This window comes from Cavia porcellus, unplaced genomic scaffold (assembly GCF_034190915.1).
Source record: "Cavia porcellus strain 051 isolate PalLab524CR breed Dunkin Hartley unplaced genomic scaffold, mCavPor4.1 scaffold_32, whole genome shotgun sequence".
NCBI classification, from domain to species: Eukaryota; Metazoa; Chordata; class Mammalia; order Rodentia; family Caviidae; genus Cavia; species Cavia porcellus.
This window is the reverse complement of record NW_026947515.1, coordinates 28,655,898-28,668,960: the sequence shown is the minus strand read 5'-3', so window position 1 is coordinate 28,668,960 and position 13,063 is coordinate 28,655,898. Positions and strand designations below refer to the sequence as shown.

At 47.9% G+C, this 13,063-nt stretch overlaps 1 protein-coding gene across 1 annotated transcript; it reads left to right on the top strand.

Moving 5' to 3' along the window:
• Window positions 1–104: 104 nt before the first annotated feature.
• On the top strand, window positions 105–11,154 carry Eif4a3 (eukaryotic translation initiation factor 4A3). Its single transcript, XM_003464790.4, has 12 exons — window positions 105–334; window positions 2,682–2,754; window positions 3,591–3,657; window positions 4,065–4,127; window positions 5,082–5,214; window positions 5,477–5,557; window positions 6,461–6,602; window positions 6,938–7,076; window positions 8,004–8,119; window positions 10,482–10,589; window positions 10,678–10,805; window positions 10,922–11,154. Exons 1-12 carry the CDS (start codon window positions 166–168, stop codon window positions 10,936–10,938), a joined length of 1,236 nt encoding a protein of 411 aa, XP_003464838.1. The 5' UTR covers window positions 105–165; the 3' UTR covers window positions 10,939–11,154.
• Window positions 11,155–13,063: the final 1,909 nt, after the last annotated feature.

The window sequence follows — 13,063 nt, the reverse complement described above, 5'->3', positions numbered from 1 at the left end:
AGCGCCCCGCCCCTCCGGAGGCGCGGCTCCGACGCACACTGGTTTGCAGGCCCGCTCGCTGTACGCTAGTGCGTGTTTACGTCACTTCCGCTAGGCGGTACCTGTGGCGGGCCTACTTCCGCTTCTGACTGCGGCGCGCTTTTAGCTCTCTGCCGAGGAGGGATCATGGCGGCTACGGCCACGATGGCGACCTCTGGTTCGGCACGGAAGCGGTTGCTCAAAGAAGAGGACATGACCAAAGTGGAGTTCGAGACCAGCGAGGAGGTGGACGTGACCCCCACGTTCGACACCATGGGGCTCCGGGAGGACCTGCTACGCGGCATTTACGCCTACGGTCAGAGAGCGCGGGCCGTGGGGCGCGGGCCGCGGGTCGGGGGCGCGGGCGAGGATCCAGCAGGGTGACTGGCGTTGCTCCGGCCCGGCGTCGGGGGCTGAGGCTCGGGGCGCCGTTGACGTGCGATCCCCGCAAAAAGAACCCTGTCCCCTCATGTGTTTTGTGTCCGGTTGTTCGCGGTGTGCGAGGCCTTGCAGTTGTTCTGTAGTCATTCAGCAGATAACTGTTCTGTGTTTGCGGGATGCCCTGGTGGGGTAGCCGTAAACTAGTCAGGATCGTGCCTTTACTTGGGACAGGGGCAGTGTGAAGCCGCGGCTGTTTCAGGCAGTGGCAGTTGGTGTGAAGCGGTTGCTTATAGCAATAGAATAGGGTTGGGAGAGGAGAGAACTAAAATAGAAAGGAAAGGGGTTCCCCAAGGAGCCGATGAGACGAGAGTAGAGCATTCAAAGGGTAGAAAACAGCTGGTGCTTGGGCCTTGGGTCCTTCAACTGAGTGTGTTCCAGGAACAGAGCGAAATTCCGTCTGCGATCCCAGTGGCCAGTTTGGTGAGACAGTGATAAAAGATTTTGAAATTGATTTCTAAGTGCAGTGGGAAACCGGTGAAGGGTTTCAAGCATCAAAGTGATAGGATCAGTTTTGCAGGTTCAAGGGTTATTCTGTCTGTGGATTTAGGGTGAGGTAGGGCGGGAGAGGAGGCTTTTGCTCTGATCAGAGAAGGGATGATTCTGTGCTGATGGAGTCGGGTAGAGCTCACGGGGCTGGCTGATGGGCTGAATGGAAGCCTTCCGGAGGAAGAAGGACTGGAGTGTGAATTTTGGGTGCCTTGGGTAATCTGGTGGGCAGTGCTTGCAGATACCTGCTTAGGTAGCAGCACTAGAGGGAGGTACAGTTGGAAGCTCTGTCTTGGTCTGTTTGAAGATCTGGGCGATGGCAGACAGCTGTCTATTAAAGTGGATCCCAGCGACGATGGTAACATGTATAGAAAGGAATTCTGGCGTCTGGGGGTTGTTCAGTGCCTGGGACTGGAAAGCCCTTATGCATAAATTTTTGGTGTCAGGATAGTTTAGCCAGTGAAAAAAGTTGCTGAGAGATTAAAAGAAAAGAAATCCTCAAAACTAGGCCCTTCTTGACACCCAGTGCCTCCCTTTGTGACATTATTAGGTTCCTGTCCACAGATTTGTCTTCATCAGTTTAAGTCATCTGTTAGATTTGCTTTTGTGTTGGGATGGGAAATTGTGCTACATTTTAAGATTTTCATCTGTTCATGAAACCGATACACTATGTGTTCATGGTATACTATGTGTTCATACACATAAACTTTTATTTGCCTACTTGGAAAATACTTTTAGTCCTGCAGAACAACCTCCTCCTTTGGTAGTAATTGCTGGGCAGGAGATGTGGTACTGTGGTTAAGATAGTTGCCTCCAGAGCTGGGGATTTAGCTCAGTAGCATAAGTGCCTGGCTGGCAAGTGTGAGGTCGTGAGTTTGATCCTCAGTGCCTCCAGATGGGAGAGCAGTGCTGGACTGCAGCATGACCTGTGCAGGTTGAATATTTGTAGACATGGACAATCCAGCATTGTAATGCTAGACAGGAAAGAGTGGTGACTGTAGTGATACTAATTTTCTTTCTTTTTTTTTTTACATTTTTTTGTCTTTTTCATTTTTATCGGTACCAGGGATCGAACTCACGACTGCCTGCTTACAAGGCAGGCGCTTATGCCGCTGAGCTAAATCCCCAGCCCCACTAATTTTCTTTCTGTCTTTCTTTTATTGTCATTTTGAAAGAGGGTCTTGGTATGCAATTTAGGCTGGCCTTGAACTCACTGTGTAGCGCAGGCTGGTCTCGAACTCATAACAACCCCCTCCCAAGTGCTGGGATTATAGGCATGTGCTACCACGCCCAGCTTATCTTCTTTTTTAAATTTAAAAAGTGATTAAGCCGTTCATATTGTAGTCAGAGGACAAAGAAATAGAGTAAAACATGATTATTTTTGTCACCTGACTCTCCAATAGTAATCGCCAGTAAATTTTTGGTGCCCTGTGCTTCCAGGCCCTGCATGCCCCTAATTCTTTTTTCTTTTTAAAACAAAACCAGAGTCTCTGTATTCTAACCGTGATGCTTCTTTTGTAGAGATTTTGTCTTTGCAGATGATGTCTCATGCTAGCCAGAATAAAGGTCCCCTGGGCTCTTGTGTCCTGTGTGCTTTCTGTGTTGAGTATTGGGTTAGGCTGGGAGTGTGAGTTGGCAGAGCTTGGCCACTTAGACCAGCTGTGTCCCGGAGGAGCCTGTGGCACAGGGTTTCAAGGCTGTCATGGTGGTAAGAGTTCCTTGTTTGTCCTTTGCAGGCTTTGAAAAACCATCAGCAATCCAGCAGCGAGCTATCAAGCAGATCATTAAAGGCAGAGATGTCATTGCACAGTAAGTTGATTTGTGTCCAGCGGAGAGTGAGTGATGGGAGTCACTGCTCAGTGTGGCTCAGTGAGTTGTCCAGTTTTTTACATGTTGAGAGTTCATCTTGCTGAGTTTCACACATGGGACTCAAGCTTGTGATCATCCTGCCTCAGCCCCTCTAAGTGCTGGAGTTACAGATGTGTACCCCTATGCTTCCCTCTCCTTTATATCCTCTTGCCCCCCTTTTTTTCCCCTCTTTTTTTTTGTTTTTTTTGTTTTTTTTGTTTTTTTTTTTTTTTGCTGTGCTGGCCATGGAACCCAGGGCCTTGTATATACTAGGTAAGCACTCTGCCACTGAGCTGCCTGGCCAACCCCATTTGCCTTATAGTTTAAAAATTTTATCTATTAAATTTTCTGGAGGATAGTTTTTGTCTAAGAATCTCAGAAAAGTTGTTTTATTTGAAGGCAAATTTCTCTTTTTTTGAGACAGGGCTTCACTATGGAGTTTAAGCTGCCCTGAAACTCACAGTGATCTTCCCTCCTTAGCTTCCTGAGTGCTGGGATTACAGGTGTACGCCATCATACCCAGCCGAATTTCTCTTTTCCTGTCCCCTATAAAGCACCTGTTGAGTTACAGACCTGAACTTCTGTTGTCCAGTGCAGAAGCCACATTGATTGTCCTCATCACCTGTAGAGATTTGGAAGTTGGGCCCTGTGTTTAAATCCTATTTCCTCGTTGGTGTTGGTGTAAGGGAGGGTGTCTGCTTAAAGGAACCTGCCTGGAGCTGCTGTGGTGGGTCACGCGAATGAGAAATGTGCCCGCGCCCTTCCTCTCAGGCCCACTTGTCTGCTCTCTTGGACAGGTCTCAGTCCGGCACAGGCAAGACGGCCACCTTCAGCATTTCAGTCCTGCAGTGTCTGGATATTCAGGTGATTTCCCCTTATCAAACAGGCGCTCTCCAGTCCTGGGAGAACTTGCTTTTTCTACTGCAATGCGAGTATTCAAAGAGTTTAATGTTCAGAGTTCTGTACTTGTGCTAACTGAGCGTTTTGGAGGATATCTTAATTGCATACTAATGTCTGAACGAACTGCTGTCATAAATGCCTTTTTGTTTAAACTGGGAAGGTTTTTAAGTTAGGGGAAATTCTTGTCTGCACGTGAGAGCCTTGAGTAATGGGTCATGTTATTCCACTGGATTGAGAGTATAACTAACACTAAGATTTTCTCAAATGTATCAGAAATCAGAAGTATAGTTAATAAGGCTAATATTTAAAATAGATCTGACAATGAATTACTGCAGTCCACCTTGAAAATACCTTTTATGATTATTTACCAGGTTCGAGAAACCCAAGCTTTGATCTTGGCTCCGACGAGAGAGTTAGCTGTACAGATTCAGAAGGTGAGAGGCTTAAAGAGAACAGGGTCCTATTTGCCAGTCATTGTGACAGTTTAGTTGTAAAGAACCAAATGAGTGATTTAATGTGATGTTTTTCTGGTCCCCTAAAATGTTTTCCTTAATTCCTAAACTTTATCATTTTGCAAAACTGTGGTCACCATGAGTTTACTGGTTTACATTAAGGCATTTTTACTGCAGCTTGTGTGCTTTCAGTAGTTTTTTTTACAATCTTATAAACGTTAAGTTTCTCAACAAAAATCCATTTTAATAATTGTTTTATACAAAAATGTGCTAGAAGGATATATATATTTAATCTAATTTATTATTATTTTATTTTGGTACAGGCAGTTCAACCCAGGCCCTTCACATTGAGCTGCATTTCTAACCCTTTAAAAATTATTAATAAAGAATTGTGAAACAGTTTTTATAAGGTACTCAGTTGCCCAGCTTGGGATTCAACTTGTAATCCTACTGTCTCAGCACCCCAGAGTGCTGGAATTACAGGCATACACCACCATAGCTGACAAAATCTTTTTGTTTTTAATTTTTATCAAGTTAATATGTGAACAGTGTTTAAAAAAGCAAAAATACAAAACAAAATCCAAAAAACAATCAAAATAACCCCCAGCATTTCTCTACCTTAACCATTATCCTGCTGCTCAGAGGCATCAATGGAAGGTTCTATCTTAGGATGTTAATGTTGGGTGTTTGGGGTGAATACTGTTATACTTGCATGTATTATAATTTCCTGTAGTTAATATGCATTTTATAATAAGAAACCAGCAAAATTAATTTCATTTTGGAAAGAGTAAAAGGAGGAGAGATTAGTGATTTCATGGTATAAGCAGTGGTATAAATAATGACTTGGTCCATGTTGAATTGGGAGAGAAGTGACCTCCCTGCTGGGATGGGTCTGGCGTTGTCACTCCCTGGACATGAACCTGTGTTTTGCTTCAGGGTCTGCTCGCTCTGGGAGACTACATGAATGTCCAGTGCCACGCCTGCATTGGGGGCACCAATGTGGGAGAAGACATCAGGAAGCTGGACTACGGGCAGCATGTTGTTGCAGGCACACCAGGACGTGTCTTTGGTGAGTACTTTTGTCGGTGAGAGTAGTCTGTACAAAGTGTTTGTGAGGAGCGCTTGAAGGGAATGGCTCATTTTTGTGTGCCGTGGTCTTGGCACCTGGGTGGTGTGTGCTGGGGGCTTTGGCACCTGGGTGGTGTGTGCTGGGGGCTTTGGCACCTGGCTTGTTGGTAGAACAAGGAGGGCTCCGAAAGTCTAAGAGGACCAACTAGAGTGGCTTACACCCTGGAGCCTCAGGTGTGATCATTTTAAAATCAATTTTGTAGATATGATTCGTCGTAGAAGTTTAAGGACACGAGCGATCAAGATGTTGGTTTTGGACGAGGCCGATGAAATGTTAAATAAAGGTATGAGTAACAAGAATTAATTTTCTCCTGACGTAATACCTAGTTCTTAAACTTTTACAGTGCAAAATTGAAATATGTAACTAATGAAAGTACTCTGAATATGGGTAGTGTTTTCTTTGTGGAAAACAGTTGTATCTTGGGGACAGTTACGAACATAAACTCCCTACTTACATAGTTTTATGGTAGGGTTTTTAGACAAATCACAAGCAGGATAACAGCACCATAGACCTGACTGATCTGGGATCACAGCTGGTGTCCAGTGGGTTAGCTGCAGCAGCCATAATGGATCTAGAGTACAGCTCCTAGAAGTACCTGTACTGATCAGAAAGGGAAAGGCCATTGATGTGTGTTAGTGAATTTGTTCTAAAACTAGAATTTTCAGAGACACATTTAACCAGGGAGCACTGTAGCTGTTCCCTGTATGCATTCTTAAGTTTATTTTTATTTTTTCACTTTGAGGGGAATAAAACAAACAGAACAAAGCAAAACAATGGGGACAATATTGAATTTCAAAAACCAGACGGAAGTACAGCAACTATGGAGGGCTGTACTATGTATCGTTGTTGTATTGTGTGTTGCTGCACTCTTAAATAGATGCTCAGACTGCAGGTTCCAGGCCTGCAAGGTCAATCAGTCAATTTAATCATGAAGTTTTTTTTTTTTTTTTTTTTTTAGTTAAGTTTTTTTGTACATTAATTGCCATCATCCAGCCTGTGTTCCTCCAAATCAGCTGGTTACCTGCACAGAGGGGCCAGGAGGATTTGTCTTCCAGCCCACACACCAGCTGGCTAATGGGAAATGCAGGCTGACTTCCTGGTTCTTTTCCCGGCCCACAGCCTCCCTTGGCTCACGGGAAACCTACATGCAGCCTTAAAACTACTGTCTGTCTTGTCCTTCTCCCAGGCTTCAAAGAGCAGATTTATGACGTGTACAGATACCTGCCCCCAGCAACACAGGTGGTTCTCATTAGTGCCACGCTGCCCCATGAGATCCTGGAGATGACCAACAAGTTCATGACTGACCCCATCCGCATCTTGGTGAAACGGTAGGGGCATCCTCTTAATTTTCTTTTGTGAAAAACCAGCTTTTGTGGTACTTAGCTTATATAATATTGTTTGACTCATTAATTCCAGATTTCAAAATGAGCTGTCAGGACTTAGTTGTTATCAGTACATTTTGTGGAGCCACAGTCCATGTGGTACAATTACCAAATGCCTGAGTGAATCCAAAATGCAGGCCCACATGATGGTAGTGGTGACAGGGCAGGGTTGAGGGGATCAGGTTCCTGGGGTGTGACATGGGCCCTGACCACGTTCCAGAGCCTGGCCTGTGTTCTGGACAGAAGCATAATGTGTAACAGGATCCATCTTTGTCTGCCAGTGATGAGTTGACCCTGGAAGGCATCAAGCAGTTTTTTGTGGCGGTGGAGAGAGAAGAGTGGAAGTTTGACACCCTCTGTGACCTCTACGACACCCTGACCATCACTCAGGCGGTCATCTTCTGCAACACCAAGAGGAAGGTGCGCAGCCTGGCTGCCAGTGGTGGCTGTGGGTGCTGCCATGGGTGCCTCCAGGGCTCAGCCCTGCTTGGCTGTGAAGGGCGAGAGAGCGGGCACCACACATTCCAGGCTTTGTGGGTTTCAGAAGCAGCTGTGCTATATAAGCAAAGGGCCTAGCTGACAAAAATACGGTGGTGCCTTGGCTCGAGAATGCTTTTGTTTGCAATCAATTTGTAATCAGAAGCGTTTGGCAAAATTGTGTTTCTGTTTGCAGACTATCAGGTGACACTGTGGCTGTTTCCTACACAAACACAAATGTGGCCATCCTTTGTAAAATTGCAGAACCAATTAAGTTCATGAACCCAGGCATCGCTGTATTGATTCTGGGTATACTGGTGTGTGCTCAGGAAGCTGAGACAGGAGGATCATTTGAGCATACGAATTCCAGGCCAGTACAGGTAACATAGCAAGGCCACAGCTCAAAGGAAAAAGCAAAAGATACTGATGCTGGGCCTGCCCCTAAGGCTTCAGGTATCCTTATGTTCTCCAGTGAGCTCTAATGTTCCCTGGTGATGCTCTAACAGTACTCGTCTAAATAACTTTGAGTGACCTCGGCTTTATAAATAGCATTTGGTAACATTTGGGCGGAGTTGAGAACTGTTGGCAGCTGCTAGAGGAAAAGGAGCGGCACTGCATTGCTAGAGTTTAAATTCCAAGTGGAGACAGCCAGACACGTCCCCTTGTGAATTGCTCCATGGAGGAAACGAGTTAAGACCTCTGCAGCTGAGCCCCGGTGTGCCGGGTAAATCTGCGTGCACTGTACTTCCCAGTCAGGGTTTGCCTGGGCGCCGAGGAAGCCGCTTTGTGAGTGTTTACATTTGGCCTACAGGTAATGGAAGTAAAACCTAGGGTGCACGTCACTGCTAGCCTCTGTTGACTTGTTTGCAGGTTGACTGGCTGACAGAGAAAATGAGAGAAGCCAATTTTACCGTGTCTTCGATGCATGGAGACATGCCCCAGAAAGAGCGGGAGTCCATCATGAAGGAGTTCCGATCGGGCGCCAGGTGGGTGGTGGCTTTGTCTGCGCATGCTGCTGGCAGGCTGGCCAGGCGTCCTGGGTGCTGAGTGCCTTATGTGCGTTGCGGTAACTCGCTGCCTCCAGTTGCTAGGAGTTGGTACCACCCTCCTAGGCTGAGGTCTGGTGAACGGGGAGCGCTGTGGTGGGTGGAGGGAGAGGGCTGGTTGCTGTAATTGGAAGTGTGGTGGAAGTTTGTTTCCAAGTCACTGGGGATTTCAGTTTCCCTTCTTGTAACTGACTTGTAGTTTGATTCCGTGGTGGTGAGAGAGCAGGCCGGGGGTGAGTTCAGCCCTTCAAAATTCATTCAGACTTGCTTTGTGTGGCACTGCTTCTGGTCCCTTTGTGCAGTTCTGTGTGTCCTTGAACAGGATGTGTGACATTGGACCTCAGCTGCTGGTTGTATTTCTCAGCTCGCCCACGGCCTTTTGTTCCTTTGTTGCCATTTTTGCCACAGCAGAGTGCTGTGGATGCCTCAGTGGGCTTTGCTTATGTGAGGTGGTGCATGTGGACTCGAAGTATTGTCTGCAGTGCCCTTGTCTGTCACGGACCTGGTGCACCTGCCTGCCTGCTGCCTTGCTGTGTCCTGACCTCTGGAGAGTCCCTCTTCTCTTTTTCTACCCTTTTCATGTCTATATGTTGCAGACAGCTTTTCAGGAGACAGCATATGGTTTGGTTTTGGGTTCTTAGTCATTTACTTATTTTTTAAAATATGTGTTTTGCCATCTCTTCTGAGTCTTCTTTTCTTTGTGTGTATGTGGGGTACTGGGAGTTGAACGTGGGGCCTTCACACTCAGATACGTTCCCAGGCTTGTTTTTCCTTTTTATTTTGAGACAGAGTCTCACTGAGCTGGCCAGGTTGGGCTGACCTGGCAGCTCCCCTGCCTGGATGTCCCAGGCGTGCACCACTGCACCTAGCTGAGGCGACCATTTCTTTGTGTCCCGTGTGGTTATCCTGGGTGTAACAAGGGTTTCTTAGACACAAATGTGTGTGCTGCTCCTCATAGTGCCTTCATCTCTGTATCCCACCCAAAAACGCTCAGGGTAGTTGTGTGCTATGGGCATCCTGCTCTGGTCGATCTGAAAGCATCTTTTTGGTAATTGGCAGGTGACTGGCTGAGGTGGGCTCTAGGCTGGCGCCCAGTTTCCACCCTTCAGTAAGGTGACCCACTGGCTTTGGGCCCTAGTTGTTCTGAGGTGGTCAGCTGTCAGCCCAGCTCTTCTTTTAAACTGTCTGTTGCAGGTTGAGGTGGGTGGGTTTCCTTGAGCAGTTTTCACTCCTGTGTTGGTGCCAAGTTTTGTTCTGCCTGCTGTGGGCATCTGTGGAGTTCCGGGGCTCCTAGCCATTCCCCTCACCTGCTGCTCCCCCGCCCCCTACTCTTCCCCCAGGGTGCCCTCCTGTTGGGAGAATTCACTGCTAAACTCCCTGGGACTTTGCCTTCTCTGTTCTGACCTGTCCTGTCATGCTTCCCAGGCCTCTAGGCCAGGTTTGGCCAATAGAAGTCAAGTCTCTGCATATGTGCCATTTAAATTTTCCAGTAACTGTATTAAAATAGTTAAAAAGAAGTAAGTGAAGTTGGTTCTTAAAAATACTCAGTATACATCCTTTCAACACGTAATCAGTGTTCAAATTGTTTTGTAGCTGGGGATGGTGAGACATGCCTATCCCCCAGGCACTCTGGGAGACAGAAGCAGGAGTCGCTAATTTCAAACAGGCTGGGGATGTGGCTCATTGCACAGGTTCTGTCCCAGTGCCCATGCATACACATCACATACATGCACACACAGAAATGAGATGTTTTGCATCTTTCTGTTTGCTTTGCAGAATCTCGTGTACATTTTATACTTGCAGTACATCTCAGTTTCGAGCACCCTTTTCAGGTGCTCAGGGCACGTGTGACACTGGCCACTGGTGGGTGGCACTGCCCTGGCCTGTTAGATGCTGTGCACATTTGAAGAGAGTATAACCACTGAATCCAAATCAGTAAAGCTCCTTGTAAATGTTTGCTGGGCGAAACCAAAGTATTTTTCCCAATTACTGGAGTGGGATTTACTTTAAACAGATTGCTGTACTAAAAGATAATTAAGGTTTTTGTCAGAGCATATACCTAAGGGACCTGCTAGACCAGCACACACACACACACACACACACACGCACGCACGCACGCACGCACGCACACTGCAGCCCCCTCTGCTGTCTCCAGCACCTTTGGGGCCAGAGGGTATTGTCATGGGGCACACACACACACACACACACACACACAGAGGTGGGGCCAGAGGGTATTGTGGGGCTGTGGCCAGGCATCACGCTGTCCCATCTCACCTTTGCAGCCCTTCCCTTCCCTCCACAGCCGAGTGCTCATCTCTACAGACGTCTGGGCCCGGGGCCTGGATGTCCCACAGGTGTCCCTCATCATCAACTATGACCTGCCCAACAACAGAGAGCTGTACATACACAGGTGAGCCGGCCTTCCCTGCCCGCTCGGGAACCCAGCTGCGCAGTCAGGATGGCCTTGGTGACCGTGCCGGCTCTCCTGGTTCCTACAGGATCGGGAGGTCAGGTCGCTATGGCCGGAAGGGTGTGGCCATCAACTTCGTGAAGAATGATGACATCCGAATCCTTCGGGATATTGAGCAGTACTACTCGACGCAGATTGACGAGATGCCCATGAACGGTAGGGGCTCATGTGGGAGGACTCGCAGACTCTTGTCGCAAGGTCTTTTGTGAGCCCTTGGTTGAATCTTCATTGTGTTTGTGCCATCTCTTACCTGCTTTGTCCTTTGCTTTCAGTTGCTGATCTGATCTGAAGATGGTGCTGCTGCCCTGAAGATGAGCTTGTGCTCGCCGTTTTGTACACCTGTGTGGAAATACTTAGGGGCAGCTCCTATTTAATGGGAGTTTCTGTGAAGTCTTCTCAGCCCTCAAGGAAGATCACCTGGCAGTTCTGTCGTCCTTTCTTTCTTACCCGTGTGTAAATAATACATTGCTCTGTTTTTCATTAAACACTCGAAACATTTCCCATACCCTGGACTTTCCATTTCCTGTGGTGCTGCTGGCTTTTCTAGTAACTGGCTGTATTGTCCTGGGCAGACTATTCGCCACCTTTCTTCACGTTGCATTCCAAAACTTACCACGGACTGGCCAAGAGCTCTGGCTCCCAAAAGGCGCCTATGGCGGAGGCTCAAATCACTGAGACAAGTGGTGGGATTTCAGGGTTCAAGGAGGATGGAAACCCTCTGCAGAGTTCCAGACTGGAGGCTCAGACCAAGGGCTTCTGTGGGCCATATTTATTAGGTTTCCAAAGAGAAGATGCTGAGGAAAGTGTGGAAACTGAGGCACCTTGGGAGTCACTTCAAAGACTTCTCCAAGTAGCACATCATGCCAGTGTAGGAGAACTGTCTCGGCTGCATGATGACACGGTGAGGTGAGATGCCTGCAGCCGCTGCCTCCAACTGCTTAAGTGGGGTTGGAGCCAAGTGTCTGCAGCTGTGGCCTGCCCTTGTTCTTGGAGGTGTCTCTGGCCTCACAGGCCACTAGAGGCCTCAGCTAGGACCAGTGATGGATGCACAGATGTTCACTTACTGTGAATCCGCTCCTATGGCCAGGCAAGGGGCCCAAGCCTAGGACAGACATAAACATAGAAAGCCAATTAGTTAATTCTAAATTCTGCTCGAGCGGCTTCATAGTGGTCTCCATCAAAAACTAACTTGGAATGTTTGAATACTGGAGCTAGAATGACAGAATGAAGGAAACAAAACTCATCATTTTGGGCTTAGCAAAGAATTTTTTAAAAGGATGTAAGAAATGATTACCACTGGAGGGACAACTCAGCGGCACAAGCACCTGCCTGTTAAGTGTAAGTGAGGTCCTGAGTTTGGTTCCCAATACAAAAAAAAAATTACAAAGTGAGCGCATGGAGAGTAAATGTGTTTTTATTCTGCGTCAGACCCTGGTATGAAAGAAAAAAGACCACAAGTCAGGGAGGTACAGTATTTGCAAAGCAAGTATCTGACCAGGAACCTCCTTTAGGGTCTGTAAAGTCTTTATGTGGGAGGGAAGACGGTGGTCCTCAGAGAGTCCTGTGGCCCTGTCGCCTTGCAGTGGCTGTGATGCAGCTGGGGCTTTGAGAAAGGAGGAGGCCCTGCAGATCAGTTGCAGCAGACGTGTGACGTGCCGCAGCAGGTGCTCAGTCGTCACCCCAGCAGCGGGGCAGTGGGGATTCAGGTTTTACTACAGCCTCAGTGCTTAGCTGTGCTTGCAGTGTGGGCAGGCGGCCTCGACAGCACAGCCACGCGCTCTGGCGGGTACCTGAACCTTGCCCATGGGGATGCTTAGAAGTCAGAACTGTTCCTTCACGTCAGTCAGTCTGAGGGTGTATAGTAGGAGAGATGGCAGTCTCAGGAATCAGTCGCCAGGTTTAGGAAGAGGCTGTGAGCTGAGATCTGGGGACAGGGGTGTGGTGGCTTCCAGAAGGGCCCAGCTGACAGCGAGGGGCAGTGCAGGTCTGCTGTGAGGGAGGACAGACTGGAGGCTCCAGAGAGGAAAGTAGCCTCCCTGCCACCTGCTCTAGCCTCCATAGGTGAGACTGCTGCCAAACTTCTGGCCGCCTATGACCAAGTAAGTTTGTACTTTATGGTCCTAAATGACAGATGCGTTAGGGCAAGAATAGAGAAGTACTCTTCTAACACAAGCCCAACTCACAGGTGGCAAGAAATTCGAACATACTCTCTCAAAGGTGTGTGGGTGGCAGGTGAGTAGGTGCCACAGGGGTGTCATCAGCCGGGGGAGTGGAGCGGACTCCGGGTACGCCTGTAATTAAAGGTTTGCCCGTCAGGTTTCTGGGGAGCCACAGTGGCCAGTGGGAATCTGATGTCCACTGGAGGAGGCTACAGTAATGCTGCATCTACAGAAAGCTGAAGGCAGGCACTAGCG

Bases quoted from the DNA above. Each gene is read 5' to 3' on its own strand.
- Eif4a3 (XM_003464790.4), top strand. From the start codon at position 166: ATGGCGGCTACGGCCACGATGGCGACCTCTGGTTCGGCACGGAAGCGG. The intron at 335-2,681 runs GTCAGAGAGCGC...TGTCCTTTGCAG, and splicing joins ACGCGGCATTTACGCCTACG to GCTTTGAAAAACCATCAGCA. The intron at 6,603-6,937 runs GTAGGGGCATCC...TTTGTCTGCCAG, and splicing joins ATCCGCATCTTGGTGAAACG to TGATGAGTTGACCCTGGAAG.